Genomic DNA, 17,861 nt, shown 5'->3' with positions numbered 1-17,861 from the left:
CTTTCCCTAGCAGCATCAATTGCTGTCATGGATGATATTAACTCAATAAGCACAACCCCGAAGCTATATACATCACTCTTGACTGATAGCTTGTAGAGTTGGAAATATTCAGGATCAAGGTAACCCGGACTTCCCTGTGGAGCTGTGGAGACATGACTAACATCGTTCGGGAACAACCTCGATAGACCAAAATCTGCTACCTTAACTGAAAAATTAATGTCAAGTAAAATGTTGTTGGTTTTGACATCACGGTGAATGATGTCAGAAGCATGTAGATAAGCCAATGCAGAAGCAGTTTCGATTGCGATTTGCATCCGAATAGGCCATGTCAGTAAGCTAGCTCTAGCTAAATTGCCATGGAGATGGCTAGCAATAGTTCCATTTGGAATGTATTCGTAGACAAGCAGTAACTCGCGGCTATGACGCGAAGTGCAGCCATAGAGGGACACTAGATTCCTGTGGCGCAATCGAGTTAGGAGTTTGATTTCGTTCACAAACTGTTCTACTCTCCTGTAATTGTGCTCAAATAAGTGTTTCACAGCAACCTCCCTTCCATCTTTGAGTTTTCCTGGTTTTTAAATATCAATGCTAAAGTACATCAGTTAAATTGGAAAAACAACATAATTAAGCGTTAATCTTATAAGTACTTATTACGTATAAGTATAAGTTATTTCTATAACAAAAGATAAAATAAAGTAAAATTGTTTTTATATAAGCTGTTCTAGAGATTTTATGAAATAAGCTGAAAACAACTTATGAATATGACATAAAATGTTTTCATAAGTTCTACCAAATAGTCTCATAAGTGGTTATGGTAATAAATAAGTTCAAATAAGTTAATCCAAATAGAATATCTATCGTTCTATATATGTAGAAATGGAACGAATGAGGGCTAACCGTAATAAACAGTACCAAAACCTCCATCTCCTAGCTTTCTAGTGATGTCAAAATTGTTTGTTGCTTGTTGAAGCTCTTCATAGGAGAAGACGGGTAGCTCAAAGAAGAGCTTGTTTCTCTCTATTTCACGATTGGAAAAGGGATCAGCAGAAATGTCGTTGCTTGATTGGGGTTGGACGTCTGCAGGGTCATACTTCCTTTTGTAGTACCGTAACGTGAGGAACAATCCAACTATGATCCATGGTCCAACACCAACTCCTATAATATAACAGTTCATTGTAACAACTTTTAGTTTGACAACAGTTGACAGAACATTTTTATGTTTTGGTTCAGCTTCAACTTCAAAATTTTAAAAAATGAATTAATGAAATGAAAGATAAAATATGTTTTGTTACATATGCACACAAATATGAGTTATGTTTGGATGCAAAAACTACTTATATTGAACATTAAAATATGTACTTCACCTAAAACCAATCCTAGCTTCCAAGTTGAACTTCTATTTTTCCTGCATAATAATTCAATAGATTAAATTTATCTATTCACCTCTACTTTATGAAAATGATCAATGTAGTTTCTTAAAGTTTTGTGAATGCATTACCTTACGAAACAATATGGTTGTCCGTTGCTGTCAGCGCCACAATGACCTTTTGTATTGCGGTGACACCTACGACAAAAATCCGAAGGTTGAAACTGAAAAGTAATTTGATCAGCTAAGTAAGGAAATGGATTACCAGAAAGTGCAAAGCCTAATTCATTGATAGGAAGATGAAACAATGAACACGACGCAAAAGATTGGTTCGACTCACTATCGGATATTGAATCGCCAAAGTAAAAATCATAGTGAGGACATGTTCTATTTTTGAAGAAATTATTTGGAGGGTACTTGATGACTAGTTTTTTGGTACATTTGACAACAGTTATGTTGTCTTTTATATAAAAGAGTCCAAAAGGAGAGGGAGGAGGGAGGGTAATATTGTCATAACTGAAGGCCTCACAAGCATTTTTCTGCAAAAACTTGGTCAAATTTTGGTCAATAATAGAAATAGTGTTGCCAGTAGACCAACTGCTAGTATCAACATTTGTAACTTGAAAGAGTTTTCCTCCTTTGGTTAACTGGACGTACTTTGATGCATTTTTGTTATGATCATCACAACCTTGAATTTGCAATACACCACATTTAGGGAGTCCAACTTTTGTAAAAGGGTATTTAATGAAACCAAGATTTCCACATTCAAATGAGTCTAGACAATCATCACGGTTTGCATTTCCTTTCCTAGTTAAGACAAGTAGCAATAGAACAAATACATGAGAGAACAAAAAGAGCCCATGATGTAGTGCATAAACTAGAGCCATTTCAACTGTGTTTCACAAATTGTTCCACGTTTCATAAATATAAATGTATCTGAAGTCAATGTATATCCTTTGAACCCAATTGACACGCAAGTTGACTTGAAAATAACCACACAAGTCTTGCGAATTTGTGTCTATCACCGACCCCTCTGAATTGCGATTATAATTGACCTCCATTATTTTCATTTGAATGAAACCCACTTCTTGCTAAATTTTCCGCTAATTATTCTTCTTCGAGTTTGACATTTCTAAAAAGTACTGGTCATTCCTTGAAAAAAAGACTTAAATTGATTATTCAAATTTCAAAAAGTTAAAAGAAAACATCAATTGTATTCGATTTTGTCAACCCTCTATGTATTAATCATTTTGTCTTACAATACTTTTGTTCATTTTACATACATTACTTTGACTATTGAAATATAAAGTATAATTAATGTTTTTAAGTAATATACATAGTAATAATTGAGATGTATAATTATAAAAAATAATTAAAATTATATTAAAAATGGAAAATATAATTTATTTTGAGACAATTTTTGTTGTTGCTAAGTTAACTTTTATTGCGAGACAAAGAAAATACTAACTTGTATTTGACTTCGCCAATTCTTGGCCTCCGTCGCTCTTGTTAAATGTAATATAAATTGATTTGTAATTAGTTAGTTAGAAGTTTGTTAAGTTTGTTGTAACTGATTCAGTAGAAAACTGTTTCTATAAAAGCCTTCAAAACCAAGAACAACCTGTAATGCTTAACCATATCATTCTCCAGACTGTCCAGATTGATAATCAATCTCTGTTTTATGAACTTTTTGTTTTCTTCTCTTTTCTTTTCTTATCAATTTCAATTCCTCTCAAATATACAACATATTCCAACAATTTGCATCAAGAGCTTCGGTTCTAAACATTGGAAAACACGAATGCAAGTGTGAGGGAGAATCAAAATTGGGAAATACAAGTGTGAGTGAAAGAAGACATGAATGGAGGAGGGTTTCCATCGAATCTGCCGATTATGGATGGGAAGAACTGGGAGAGGTGGTATGCATCAATGAGATCATTGTTGGGAGCTCAAGAAGTGTTTGAGATTGTTCAAGATGGCTATGAACAACTTGATGCGAATCCAACAGAAAGACAACAAACAACTTTCAAAGATTGCAAGAAAAGAGATTGTAAGACATTGCTTTACATCCAACAAAGTGTGGATTCAAACAATTATGAAAGGATCTCAAATGTATCTGTATCAAAAGAGGCATGGGATATCTTGGTGAAGTATTACACGAGTGGTGAAAAAACCAAGAAGATCAAACTTCAAATGCTAAGAAGAAAGTATGAATTACTACACATGGAGAATAATGAGAATGTGACTGACTATTTCAATCAAGTGCAGATAATCATTAATCAGATGAAAGCCAATGGAGAAGTGATGACTGAGGTGATGATCATTGAAAAGATTTCGAGGACACTAACACAAAGATACGATCACATAATGGTGGAAATTGAAGAATTAAAGAATCTTGATACAATGAAGTTGGAAGATCTGCAAAGCTCCCTAAAAGCTCATGAATTAAGGGTAAAAGAAAGATATAAGGCACACACACAAACACAGGCACTGCAAGCTCAGATCAGCAAGAAGTCCAATCAAGATGGAGTAAAAAACAAGAAGTGGAAGAGCAAGTCAAAATGGCACCAGAAACAAGATCAAGATGAGGAGGCTGGAGGTTCAAGAAGTTAGCAAAACAATGATAATAAAAACAAGAAACCATCTGGCAAGAAGAAGTTTGACAAAAGAAGGGTCTAATGTTATAATTGTCAAAAATATGGGTATTTTGCAGATGAATGCAGATCCAAGAAAGTACAAAGAGATGATGGTGAAGCTCAACTGACCCAGACAGACAGTTCTGACTCAAATGAAGTGTTACTGATGGCTTCTACAAGCATGGAGGATGATTGTCCAGAATTGTGGTATCTTGACACAGGGTGCTCGAATCACATGACTGAACATAAAGATTGGTTTATAAGTATTGATGAGAAGGTGAAGAGGGAAATCAAATTTGTAGACAACAACACAGTAACAACTGAAGGAGTTGGCAATATCTTGATTCAAAGAAAGGATGACAAAAAATCTTTCATATGTGATGTGTTTTATGTGCCAAATATGAAGAACAAACTGCTAAGCCTTGAACAACTGCTGGATAAAGGATACTCTATGAGTATGGAGAATGGACAAAAGAAGATGTTTGATATTGAAAATAGGCTTATCTTGAAGACACCATTGTCCAATAACAGAACCTTCAAAATTAAAATCCAGATCAATGAAAATCAGTGTCTTGTTGCAGAGATCAGGAGGGAAGACTGGTCGTGGCACCAGAAGTTTGGACATATGAATTTTAGAAGTCTTCAAATGTTGTAGAGCAGTGATATGGTGATAGGAATTCCAAAAATTTAAGTGCCAAAGGAGATATGTGAAGATTGTTGTCAAGCCAAGCATCATAGGTAATTGCTACTTTGTATCATTCATTGATAATTTTACAAAGAAAATGTGGATATATCTAATCAAAAGAAAGAATGAAGTGATTGAGATACTTAAAAAATTCAAGAGAATGGCGGAAAAACAAAGTGGTTTTAGTATGAAAATCACCAGGACAAATGGAGGAGGAGAATATAATTATCATGAATTCCATATTTTTGTGTGAAAAAGAAGGGATGTTGCATGAAGTGACTGTACCATACACTCTCCAACATAATGACACTTCTGAAAGGAGAAACATAACTATAGTGAACATGGCCAGGAGCATGTTGAAGGAGAATAACATGCCTCATAGATTATGGGGGAAAGCAGTATCAACTACAATATACATTTTGAATAGGTGTCCAACCAAGAGACTAGGCACACGAACACCTAAAGAAGCTTGGACTGGAAGAAAGCCAATTGTGAATCATTTAAGATTGTTTGGCTCATTGTGCTTCAGACATGTGCCAACTCAAAACAAGAGGAAACTTGATGACAGGGCTGAACAAATGGTGCTGCTGGGTTATGATGCCACTGGGGCTTACAAGCTTTATGATCCAAACAAGAACAAGGTGATGATAAGCAGGGACATTCTAGTGGATGAATCAAGAGGTTGGGACTAGATAATGAATGCAGCCAACCCAGGTTTACCAACCAGAGCAGCCAATAGTGCAATAGTAGTTGAACTAGTTGAGGACTAGCCAACAGAGGTAGCAAATCAGCCAACTTCTGAACCCGTGAGGAGATCTGTAAGAGCTAGGCAACCTTCAATCATATTGCAGCCATATGAAGTAACATTTGATTCACCCATCAATGTAGACGGAGAATTAATTCATTTTGCCTTGCTTGCTGAATTAGAACCAATAAGTGATGAAGAGGCATTGACTGATCCTAGATGGATAATAACAATGGATGGGGAGCTCAAAGCCATATAAAAGAACAAAACATGGGAGCTGATGACACTGCTAGTGAACAAGAAACCAATTGATGTGAAATGGGTCTATAAACTGAAATTGAAACCTGATGGGCAGGTTGTCAGGTACAAGGCCAAACTTGTAGCAAAGGGATTTTTGCAAAAACATGGGCTCGACTATGATAAGGTATTTGCTCAAGTAGCTAGAATTGAAACAGTAAGGATGGTAGTATCAATGGCTAGCTACAAATGTTGTTCTATGCATCAGCTAGGTGTTAAATCAGCCTTCCTCAATGGATCATTAGATGAAAAGGTGTATGTAAAGCACCCCCATGGATATGTGAAAACAGACAAAGAAGATCACATGTACAAATTGAAGAAAGCCTTATATGGCCTGAAGCAAGCTCCTAAGGCTTAGAACAAGAGGATTGACATATTCCTCATAGAGCAACAATTTGAAAAGTGTGTGAATTAGCATGCAGTTTATGTCAAGAAGGGAGCAACAACACTTGCACTGCTGATATGCCTTTATGTTGATGATTTACTGTTGACTGACAATGATGAAGTGAAAATCAGTGAGTTCAAAATCAGAATGGAGAAGGAATTTGAGATGGCTGATTTGGGCATGCTGGCATGTTTCCTTGGCATTGAGTTTGAAACCAGGAAAAATTGAATTTTTATGCATAAAAAAAAATATGCAAGTGATGTATTGAAAAAGTTTAAAATGCAAAATTGCAATGGAAGCAGCACCCCATCAGGGTTGGTGTTGTCCAAAGAGGGCAATGATAAGTTGATTGATCCTACAACCTTCAAGCAAATTGTAGGATCTCTGAGGTACTTGTGCAACACTAGACCATATATCTCATATAGTGTTGGGTTGATTAGTAGGTACATGGATAAGCCTAGGACATCATACTACATGGCAATAAAAAGGATCTTGAGATACATAAAGGAGGCCATTGAGCTTGGTCTGTTGTACTCCACAAAACTGAATGAAGATGAAGCTGAACTTATTGGCTTCACTAATGTTGATTGGTGTGGAGATATAGATGATAGAAAGAGTACCACGAGGTATGTATTTACAATCAATAACTCACCAATCTCATGGTGTTCAAAGAAGCAAAGCATAGTAGCATTGTCCACATGTGAAGCTGAATATGTGGCTGCATCTATGGGAACATGTCAAGCTATATAGCTAGCAGAGTTAAGGGCAGAACTGAGACTGAGAAGCAATGATGCAGTGAAGATGAAGATAAATAATAAATCAGCTATAGACCTAGCAAAACATCCAAGTGTTCATGGAGGAAGCAAACACATACTAACGAGATTTCATTTCCTAAGGAATCAAGTAATGAAGGGCAAGATAAAGCTGAAACATTGCAATACAAATGATCAAAAGGCTGACATCTTAACCAAAAGCTTGAAGAGAGTGGAGTTCCAAGAGATGAGGAACAAACTTGGATTAACAAAAAATTGAATCATTTTGAATTAGGGAACATGTTAAATGTAATCCAAATTGATTTGTAATTAGTTAGTTAGAATATTGTTAGAAATTTGTTAAGTTTGTTGTAACTGATTCAGTAGAAAACTGTTTCTATAAAAGCTTTCAAAACCAAGAACAATCTGTAATGTTTAACCAGATCATTCTCCGAACTGTCCAGATTGATAATCAATCTTCGTTTTTTGAACTTTATGTTTTCTTATGTTTTCTTCTCAATTTCAATTCTTCTCAAATATACAACCTGTTCCAACAGCTCTCTTTGTTAAATCAATCACTTTTTTTTCTTCTTCTTAGTCCATTAAAGATAGACTGGTTTAAGATTATTTTTGACTTGAAAATACTCATCTTAATCATTTTTTCTTCTCGTTTTATATAAATAGGTGGTTTTCATAAAGATTTAGTTTTTTTTTTCTTTTGTATTTTGTTCATAACTTTGTAGTTGTTTTTGTTATGAGTGTGTTGTTTTGTTTGTAGTTTTTGTGCAATATTATTTGGTTTTCTGTCTTATTGTAGTGTTCATTTAACTTCGATCAATTACAAATTTAACCAATAATTTTAATATCAATGTTATAGATTTTGAAATATGAATCATTGAGACACTTTAATTTTGTCACATTTTCAAACATTTTATTATATTAATACGAAGGTAATGAGTTTGTTTATAAATTTAACAACTATAAAATTGTATATTTATTGATGTATTTTACAAATTTGAATAAATAAATATTAATTTTTAATTAAAAACACATTAAATATAGTCATTAAATTATCATTTTAAGTAGTTTTTGTTATTTAAAACCTCTTTTTTATAAAAACTTTAACTATGAAACTTACCCAAACGAGGAGAATGAGAATAGAAGTTTTGAACTCGCACTCCCTACATATAAAATATCTCATAATCTCTAGTTATATTTATAGACTAAAAATTTAAATTAAAGAAGACAAACTTATATAATAATAAAATAGTTTTTTTGTATAAATATTTTCAACTAAAGATAATTTTATTTAAAGTGTTGCACACTAAATATAATTATCTCTTTCCGTCGAAATTCGAATATTTATATGACATAATGTAGAAGATTAGTCCATTAAACATGATTCTCATTATTATAATAAATAAAAAATCTAAATTATGTTAATCTATTAAACTAATCTTTTGTTTTACTTTAAAATAATAGGAATAATGAAAGGTTAGTCTTAATCTTTTGCGCCTTTTAAAAATTCATGTTAAAACTTAAGAAAATAACTCAAGAATGATCTTGATTATGAAAACAGAAAACGGAGAACGTTCTTGGTTTATGTTATAAAACAGAGAACGTTCTTAGATTAGCAGAAAACCAGTTTCTATTTTATCTTAATTGATCAATGCAGTATAATAAAGAAAGAGATAGGAAAGAGAATACCACACAAAGATTTATCCTGGTTCACCCAACGTGGGTTACGTCCAGTCCTCACACTGTGAGATTTTCCACTAAGTGTTTAAAACGAAGAGCCTTCTTAATCTTACAACACCTAGAATAGATCAACCTTGATCTATTTCCACCTTAATTACTTTCCACCCAGAAAGCAATTACAACACCTATCTAACCTTGATAGGAAGCAATCTTAAACAAACTATAAAGAAACTCTTATAGTTTGAGTTTTTACAAATGATTGAATTTGACAGAATCTGATATTGCTCAACTCTTGTTTGAGAATAGATTCTTTACAGAGTATCTAATGACAATTTCGCAGCTGATATGTGAATGTGCAGCAGTGGCTGTTTCGCGAATTGCAGAAAATGATGTTGCCTCTGTTTTGCAGAATTTCAAGCTTAAGTGTGATTGTATATTGTTGATTACTTAGCACTTGAATTTCTTACTGAGAACTGAGATAATGGCCTTCTATTTATAGGCTGGAGATGTACTAAATAGCTATTGGAGAGGTCATGCTTTTTTGACTAAAACATTATTTTAGAATAAAAATAATCCTTCTTTGAAAATAGCTTTTTGACTTTTAATGGTTTAGCATTAAAAGCATTTTTGTCCTTTATTTGACGTTTCTTCATTGATCTTGGATGGTACATTATCTGCCTTGAGTCCTGAGTGTAACTAGAGAAGGTTGGAGAAGATTAGAAATGAATTGCAGACTGAAACAGAGAGAATGCAAAGCTGTTGTTGATGTGCAGAAAAACGGAGAATGATTAACGTTCTTCGTTTTATCAGTTTGAACTTTCTTGAGCTTCAATAATCATTCTGGAGTTCCCGTTTTAAATGTTCTGTATTTCCTTTGTTCTTGTCTTGTCATATACCCAGTTTGATCAAGTTTTCTTGACATTTGAATTTTGGAATTCTTAGGCCGTCATGACTTTTGTCCATCTTTGAACCCTTTGATCTTTGTGATCAAGTATCCTTTTTTAGTCTGGATTATTCGTACTTGTTCCTTGCCGTGTACTTATTAGATATGAAAGATTTCCAGGACAGGTTCTTTGTTAACGATGTAGATAAACTTTGAACAACATGCTGTGATGAACTTTTTTGAGGCTGTAGCTCTTTCTCTGTTTTAGTGTTCTTGTTGCTGTTTTCTTTGCTTTGCTTGATTCTTTAATTAAATTCACTCAAAAGCACAAGTTAAATTAACATAACATTTAGAATCATAATTAACATTCTTAATTAACTTTTTGTTTGTTTTCATCAAAACATCAAATTGAGATTTTGTCTCAACAAAAAGAAATGAGTTCTTTCTTTGGAATTTAGGGTTCATGAATTCGGAGATTTGGAAATTTGGAGAAGGGAGACCAAACACATAAAAAGAAATGTGAGACTCAAATGAAGAGAAAACGGATGAGAGATTTTTTAACTTTTTACCTCACTTAAAGTCTAACGTTGAAATTATTTAAAAACATAAAGGACCAGGATAGAAAAGAGTGGATAGATTTAGGCATGGCAACGGGGCCGGGCGGGGGCGGATTTTGCCTCATCCACCTCTGCACCCGACTAATCGGGTAAAACTCGCTCCCGCTTCCGTTTCATAGCAGGTATAGAATTTAGGCCCCATCCCCGCCCGCAACAGGGTTCGGGTTTCTCCGCCCGCATCCATTCATATATATATATAATTATAAATTTAAAAATAATATCTATTATAATTAATATAATAAAATAATTGTTATTAGACAATTATAAAATACATAAAAAATTATAGAAATAAGATTATAATTTTTAATATTTTAAAAAATATTAAGTATATTTAATATGTATATGCATGTAATATTTAAAAATTACATTAATATTACTTGCGGGGCGGGTTCGGGTGCGGGTGCGGGGTGGATATCACCACCCCAAATCCGTCTCCGCCCCGAATTTTAATATCTGAAAAAATCCGCACCCGCACCCAATCAAAGCAGATTTTCCCCACCCAAATCAAGCGGGTTTGGATGGATATCCGCGAGTGCGAGTTATATTGTCATCCCTAGATAGATTGTTTGGCTGAAAAATCCGAATAAAAAAATAATGATCTTTCGTGAGTATCCAATCTTGAACTGGATACTCGACTCACTTGCATCCACACAACTAGCTAAACAATCAATCAAAATCAATCAATTTTCATCATGTAAATTACAAACAGAATATACATATCTTTTTGGCTAATCTTTGGATCAGCAAATGTAATTTACAATAACAACTAGATAACAAGTGTTGATGAAATCTTTATCATTATCTTCTGAAAAATACAAGGTTTAAGTTACAAGGGTTATATATTACTTTCGGATTGACCACTGATATTAGGAGTAGTGGATTCACTATCCCATTTATCTGTCATGGATTTAGGAGAAGGAGTTAACTTGTTATTCTTCAACAATTTCACCTCAACATGGTCGGGTGAAAGTGGCGACAGTGGATGTACATCGATACATGACATCCCTGCTCCACGAGCTATTACTTCCTCTACATGTCCAAACTCACCCCTCTCACTCCCACTATCAATTCTCCTCAGCACCTCCAAAACCTCATCCATTGAGGGCCTCAATTCTTTATCCCGTTGCAAACACTGAAAAGCCAATTCTGCTATTGAAACTATTTTCCTTTTAACATCGCTATCTGAATCAAAACCAAGGGAAGGATCCACAAGCTCACTAATTGCACTTTTTTGAATCTTCCTTATGGCTAGATTTGCCAAGTTTATCTCATCCTTATCTCTACTCATATCAACTGCTGGCATAGATGATATCAGCTCAACAAGCACAACCCCAAAGCTGTAAACATCACTCTTGCTTGTAAGCCTGTAGCATTGATGATATTCTGGATCCATATAACCTGGTGTTCCTTGTGGAGCTGTGGAGACGTGTGTCACATCATCTGGGAACAGTTTTGACAGTCCAAAATCTGCAACTTTAATACAAAAAGTGTTATCAAGGAGAATGTTATTTGTTTTCACATCACGATGAATGATTTCAGAAGCATGGAGATATGCCAAAGCAGTAGCAGTCTCTAAGGCAACTTTCATTCGGATATGCCACGGCAAATAGCCGGGATTCGTTGATTCACAATACAGATGACTGGCAACAGTTCCATTTGAAATGTATTCATATACAAGCAATAGTTCATGACCATGATGTGAAGTGCAGCCATAGAGAGAAACTAGATTTCTATGACGCAAGCGAGTAAGGATCTGGATTTCATTCATGAACTGTTCAACTCGCTTAAAGTTGTGCTGATACAGGCGTTTCACAGCAACTTCACGTCCATCTTTGAGCTTTCCTGGTTGTTAAAGATGAAAGCAAGAGTTGTTATTTACTTATTATATAACCACAGGCAAGAGGTTCCAATTAAACCCACCACCCTTTTCATAGATAGTGAAGTTTGGGTCAGCATGACACATACCATAATAGACAGTCCCAAATCCTCCTTCTCCAAGTTTCCTTGAACTGTCAAATTTTTTTGTTGCTACTTCAAGATCCTTAAATGAAAAGACTGGCACCCCATGGTAGACACTAGCACTCTCTGGGAATTTATTTGAGTGGAAATCAGGAACACGTGGTTTGCAGCGCCATACAATCAGCAACCCAGTTATAGTAATGCCAAGGAGTCCAATACCTAGAAACCAATGATTTGATTGGTTTATAAAAAGAGAAATAAACACAGGCATGGTATTTTCTTGTCAGAGGTGAACATCTCACATAAAAAGATTCTTTCTCACTAAAAAGGGAGAGGGAGATCAGGGTATAAAAACATGGAATGTATGTGTACTACGACACTCAGGATCATTCAAAATTGCTATGTCAGAGGAATATTACCAAGTCCTAACTTCCATGCCAATCCTTTATCCTCTGCAACAGAAATCAAACGATTCAATTAATTGGAAACAAGCAATAAAGTAAGGACTCGGGACAAAATCTGTATATAAAAGGCATGGAATATCAATTGGGCTAATTCTACTGTATAAAAAACAGTCTAGTGATTGAAACTTAGGATTGAATTATTGCTAAGTTATGAACTACCAATAGTAAAGTTGGATTTTGCTGTTAACCCTTTATTAAAGATCATTGTTGTATCTTTTGGTCGAGGCCTCGTGAACACCCTTCACTGAGGACAACCTCCCCTCTCCTTAACTATTATGAACTACTAGTGCATATTTGTGCATACCTTGGGCACAATGGAACTTTCTGTGACTATCTAGTTGACATCGCCCCCCTTGGTGGCGACGGCACTTGTTGCAATCATCAGATAATTGTACTTCAATTATGATTGAAGGAGATAGAAAATCAAAGGGGTCATCAGTAGCTATGTCTCCTATTGCAACCTGAAACACTGTACACTGTGCCAAAGAGCTCGGTTCTTTGGAACCACGATGTTTCACAGCATTTTCATGGTTTTCATAGAAGATATTATAACCGGAACAGTTTGTGTAGTTATTAAATAATTTGGGACTGGGTACATTAAGAGATTGATTGCATTTGAACATAGTTTTGTTGTTTTTGACGAAGAAAGAAGCCAAAGGAGAAGTGGGAGGAACAGTAAAATTGTGAAAGGCTTGGCAACTTTTGAATTTCAAATTATGTCGTTGAGCTTCATCTGCGACCGTGATGGTATTACCCTCCACGTATGTAACTATTAAAGACTGTTCTTCTGACGGTGTCTTGCTTAGTTGGATACTTTTTGGAGCAGTTGGATCCTTAAGATCACAGCCACTTATGGCCAATATGCCACAGTTGGGGTGTTGTGTGACTGTGAAAGGGAAGGTAATCTGGCCAAGATATCCACAATCAAAGGAGGTTGAGCATCCTACATCTTGTGCTGAAACAAGAAGTAGAATCTGGGAGAATATTAATATTAATGATTTGAAAATGAAAAGGAGACTCATTGTGAATTGCTAGGCCAAGATAAGGAAGCAATGATATTAATGGAAAGTAAGCAATAAGTTTTAAGAAAATCTCCCTTTATAAGTAGAGATGGTAATACGATGATTCTCTAAGGAGAGTGTGTTGTACTTCGTTCTTTAACTTCCACGTATTGAACCGCCTGAAACGCCAGTTGACGTGGAATATATAGAAAGACTAGAGTGGAATTAGTTAGTGAAAAGGGTTGGTTTGCGAGAAGGGCCAGTCCTCGCCCAAAGAATTCCACTGTATCAATCCTACATAGAAGTGAAAGTTAAAAGCGACCAATTCAACTCATTGCTACACTATTTTGCCGTATTCACTGGAGTAGTACATTATTATAGGAATACATGTTTGGGTGCAAGTGATTTCAAATGATATTCTTCAGTTTTCAAACGAATTTTGAGGGAACAATTAAACAAACATGAAGGGTTTATTTAATAGCCTTAATTAGCCATCAACAACACTGTGAAAGGATAAGATAATAATCATATTATATTTTGCTATAAAGACAACAAGTCATCTATGTTTTTACTCAATATATACATATCAATCAATTTATTTTTGCAAAATTTAATATGAAGCGATTTGTGATCTATAAGATTCACAACTGATAAGACAATTCCCTGATATTACACTTCATGAGGCACATTGTTTCTAGTGGCCTCAACAATCTGTCATATTAAAAGTTAATGATTTAAAGGAAATGAAACTGAGCATAAGATAGAAATGTAAATAGGATTTCCAGCTTCTGAATATTTGTTCACCCTTAAAATATTGGATAAGGAAATCAACTCAAGTTTAGTAGTACAAGAAAATAAATTCAGACAAAGGAGGGAGAAAAAAGAAAGAATTCACGGCACTATACCCTTCTTAATTCACTTTTCATTCATTTCCTTCATCAAGTGATTAGCAATTTTCTTTGGAGACCTTCTCAACACCTCTAAATTTTTTTGTTGATATGAGATTCTCCTTGCAGGATGCACACACCACAAACCCTCTGCTTGGTAATTGCTCTAAGTAGACTCATGACACACGCGTACAACGGCTTATACAAGAAAAAGTTCGAAGCTGCTATTCCGTAAGAGTCCCACATCGCCAGTTCCAAAACGCGGCTTAGTTAGTCTTATATATAAAAACAGAAGCGAGTCACTCTTCCAACTCATACCTTTCTCGGCCTTTTGGCTAAGATCAAGTGTAGTATCTGTTCTTATCAGTTTAATATCTGATATGTGGTCCAATTGGCCATACGATATTAAATTAGTTTTTTGAGGGGAAGAATCCACTTCAGTAGCTTGCTACTGGGTTTCTTGCGTGTCGCTAATGCGTTGCACTACTGCATTGGCTGGCGCACCTCACTAATTCGAAGTTGAAATATTTGCAGCTGTTGAGTTTAACGTCGTTTCTTATGAAAAGCTCCGTTTCGTTGGTTAAAAATTTTGTATTTATTTCTTATAAACTTTATTTATTTTATAATCTAATCGTTTGAATTACAATATTATTAAGAAACGAAGAAAGCTCAAATTTGCTTATGTTTGAGTGTCATGTGCTACAAATCTTGATGAAATTTGGCACTAATATTTTTGGTTAGTAAAGTCTGTCTAATCTCGCCATCGTCCTCTTCGTCGTCATCATCATCAGCTAGAGAAGAGAAGAATGAGTTGTTCAACAGAACACATAATCACCAATATCCTAAGAAACTCAAAAAGAACAGTTTCAGTTTCAACACGACAAGCGAAACAACACCACGCACACATCGTAAAAACCAAAGGAACATTCCACGACGACAACATCCTTTTCTCAAACCAAAACTAATTAAACAATCACTACTATTTTGTCTCCCTGAAATGGTATGATCATCGAACTTTCTTCCACACTAAGGTTGTTACAATCAAGAATCTAAATAAACTTGTGGAGTCTATGTAGATTTGAATTAATTTTTTTTTTAAATATAACCTCTATACACATAAACATAATATCATTGAAACAACAATTATCAACATTTCAACTTAATTATAAAGCATAAATATTTTTAAATAGATATGTTGTTATTAGGAAGCTTTAATGCTAAAGTTATGGTTAGTTTAAATGATAAATAAAACAAAAAACCTGATGTAGAATTGTAAACTTAAAATCGATACTTTCTAGTGAAATCGAGAGTTTATTAATTTGTATTAGAGTTTACTCGAACTCGTATGAATATACAAAAAAGAGAGTTTATTTGAAATTACAAAATATTAATCAGACTTGTTCATGTGTTAGTATTTGCATAGACTATAATGATATTAACAGATGAACAAGCCTGATTAATGTTTTATAATTTCAAAGATTATTTCATAATTTCTAAGATTCTAGCCTTTTAGGATGAATTAATTGCTTTAGTACTTTATTTATCTACTTTTATCTTTCATTTCAACAACACACAGTAAATACCTAAAATGGTACATAGAGTTATAGAATTGTATCAACCCAGTATTTCACATTATCAAATTTCTAAAATGATCTATGTAATGGCGAAATATGGATCAATTTTAATCACAAGTTATTATAAACAATTGAATATATTTAATTTTAATCACAAGAGAAAGCAATTGTAAAATTGAATTGAGCTTTCATTTTATAAAAATAATCGATTTTTAAATATGAATAATCAATTTTTTTTTAAATAACCAGTTTTTAAACTATGAATAAATGATTTTTTAAAAAATAATCAAATTTTAACTGGTTTTGAAAAGAAAATGATTTTAAAATTAAATTTTTTAAAATCGATTGCTTAACTAAAAATTAATTATTTAACAATTAATTTTAAATTAAATAATTGATTTAGTTATAAATCTAAATTCATATATTAGTTTTTTTAAAATAGATATGATTTGGTTTTAAAAGAAAACCAACCATACACAATTCTAGCTAAAATCTAATCAGTTGTAGAGAAAGAAAATATGTGTGCCCCCTTTTCATTGATGACAGTATTTTAGTGCTACTTATTACTCAGTAATCGAGGCAATGCAATTAATAACCACTAACATTAGGTGTAGTAGATTCACTATCCCATTTATCAACCACAGCTTTAGGTGAAGGCTGTGGCATCATTTTTTGGAATAATCCAATCTCATTCTCACCCCCATCTGGTGAAGGCGGAAATGATGGACGCACATCTACTTCAACTATATGCTCAACCTCATCCTTCCCACTCTCAATTATCATCAGCACCTTCAAAACCTCATGCATGGAAGGTCTCAATTCCTTGTCCCTTTGCAAACATTGAAAAGCCAACTCTGCCACCGAAACTATCATCCTCTTAACCTCATTATCTGAATCAAAACCAAGATAAGGATCCACCAGCTCAGTTAATGCACTCCCTTGGATCTTCTTCAAGGCCAGGTTTGACAAGTTAATCTCATCCTTATGCCTGTCCATATCAACAGCAAGCTTAGATGATATTAGCTCCATGAGCACAACACCAAAACTGTATACATCACTCTTGCTAGTAAGCTGGTAGCATTGATGGTATTCTGGATCAACGTAACCTGGCGTCCCTTGTGGCGCCGTGGAAGCATGGGTGATATTGTGGGGAAATAGTCTTGAAAGACCAAAATCTGCAACTTTGACACTGAAGTTGTTTGTAAGGAGAATGTTCTTAGTTTTCACGTCACGGTGAATGATGTCAGAAGCATGTAAATAAGCCAATGAACTTGCTGTCTCTATGGCAATTTTCATTCTGGTATGCCAAGGCAGTGTGCCTGGTCTTGCTAGATCACCATGGAGATGACAAGCAACAGTGTGATTTGGAACATATTCATACACAAGCAGTAGTTCATCACTGTGCTGTGAAGTACAGCCATAGAGAGACACAAGATTTGTGTGGCGGGTGCGGGCAAGGATCTCAATTTCATTTGTGAACTGCTCTACTCGCCTCCAGTTGTGCTCGTATAGGCACTTGACAGCAACTTCTCGTCCATCTCGCAGTTTTCCTGGTTGTTATTAGTTAAGTATCAGATCAGATATTAATTACGTGATGCATGGAAATACAGTACAAGTGTACAACTAATCTATATCATCCAATAGAGAGTGAAGTTTGGGAAGAGAATGATTTACCATAGTAAACTATTCCAAAGCCTCCACTTCCGAGTTGGTTGGTGTGGTGGAAATTATTTGTAGCTTCTTGTAGCTCCTTGTAAGAGAACAGCGAGATTTTAAAGTAGACAGAGTATTTTTCTGGATCTAGATTTTGGTAGGGATCAATAGCATCAGAATAGGAGTCTCTTCTCAATTGGTTCTGGACTGCTGAGGGAGCACGTTTTCTTCTGGTTCTAGAGAGGCGTCGAATTATAAGAAT

The 17,861-nt window shown here is 34.6% G+C and overlaps 5 protein-coding genes and 1 non-coding gene across 6 annotated transcripts in view; 3 read left to right on the top strand and 3 right to left on the bottom strand.

The window, feature by feature from the left end:
* The window catches only part of LOC101489079 (LEAF RUST 10 DISEASE-RESISTANCE LOCUS RECEPTOR-LIKE PROTEIN KINASE-like 1.1), a 2,888-nt gene extending 635 nt beyond the window's left edge, over positions 1 to 2,253 (bottom strand). Inside the window, 5 exon segments of the mRNA XM_012714754.3 lie at positions 1 to 4; positions 6 to 568; positions 898 to 1,155; positions 1,365 to 1,405; positions 1,499 to 2,253. The exon segment at positions 1 to 4 is cut by the window's left edge and continues 635 nt beyond it. Coding sequence (XP_012570208.1) covers positions 1 to 4; positions 6 to 568; positions 898 to 1,155; positions 1,365 to 1,405; positions 1,499 to 2,253 — 1,621 coding nt within the window.
* A 967-nt stretch (positions 2,254 to 3,220) lies between these two features.
* LOC105851896 (uncharacterized) lies at positions 3,221 to 4,654 on the top strand. Its single transcript, XM_012714762.1, has 2 exons — positions 3,221 to 3,971; positions 4,077 to 4,654. Exons 1-2 carry the CDS (start codon positions 3,221 to 3,223, stop codon positions 4,652 to 4,654), a joined length of 1,329 nt encoding a protein of 442 aa, XP_012570216.1.
* A 1,736-nt stretch (positions 4,655 to 6,390) lies between these two features.
* LOC113786226 (secreted RxLR effector protein 161-like) lies at positions 6,391 to 6,861 on the top strand. The gene has a single exon (XM_027333552.1). The coding sequence runs from the start codon at positions 6,391 to 6,393 to the stop codon at positions 6,859 to 6,861; it is 471 nt and encodes a 156-aa protein (XP_027189353.1).
* Positions 6,862 to 10,785: 3,924 nt separating this feature from the next.
* On the bottom strand, positions 10,786 to 13,511 carry LOC101488744 (LEAF RUST 10 DISEASE-RESISTANCE LOCUS RECEPTOR-LIKE PROTEIN KINASE-like 1.1). The gene is made up of 4 exons (XM_004497003.4): positions 12,789 to 13,511; positions 12,440 to 12,472; positions 12,027 to 12,239; positions 10,786 to 11,903 (listed from the first exon to the last, which is right to left on the bottom strand). Exons 1-4 carry the CDS (start codon positions 13,504 to 13,506, stop codon positions 10,897 to 10,899), a joined length of 1,971 nt encoding a protein of 656 aa, XP_004497060.1. The 5' UTR covers positions 13,507 to 13,511; the 3' UTR covers positions 10,786 to 10,896.
* A 1,175-nt stretch (positions 13,512 to 14,686) lies between these two features.
* Positions 14,687 to 14,881, top strand: LOC113786411 (U2 spliceosomal RNA). The gene has a single exon (XR_003472694.1). It is a non-coding gene; the product is annotated as a U2 spliceosomal RNA (small nuclear RNA).
* Positions 14,882 to 16,454: 1,573 nt separating this feature from the next.
* LOC101488413 (LEAF RUST 10 DISEASE-RESISTANCE LOCUS RECEPTOR-LIKE PROTEIN KINASE-like 1.1) overlaps positions 16,455 to 17,861 on the bottom strand; it is a 2,594-nt gene continuing 1,187 nt past the window's right edge. Inside the window, exons 4-5 of the mRNA XM_073367124.1 lie at positions 17,621 to 17,861; positions 16,455 to 17,496 (exon numbers count right to left, since the gene is read on the bottom strand). The exon at positions 17,621 to 17,861 is cut by the window's right edge and continues 4 nt beyond it. Coding sequence (XP_073223225.1) covers positions 16,535 to 17,496; positions 17,621 to 17,861 — 1,203 coding nt within the window. The 3' untranslated portion in view covers positions 16,455 to 16,534. The remainder of the gene's footprint in view (positions 17,497 to 17,620) is intronic.

This window comes from Cicer arietinum, chromosome 4 (genome assembly GCF_000331145.2).
Source record: "Cicer arietinum cultivar CDC Frontier isolate Library 1 chromosome 4, Cicar.CDCFrontier_v2.0, whole genome shotgun sequence".
In the NCBI taxonomy this organism is placed as follows: domain Eukaryota; kingdom Viridiplantae; phylum Streptophyta; class Magnoliopsida; order Fabales; family Fabaceae; genus Cicer; species Cicer arietinum.
Note: the sequence above shows the minus strand (reverse complement) of the source record. Positions and strands in the feature narration are given on the sequence as shown.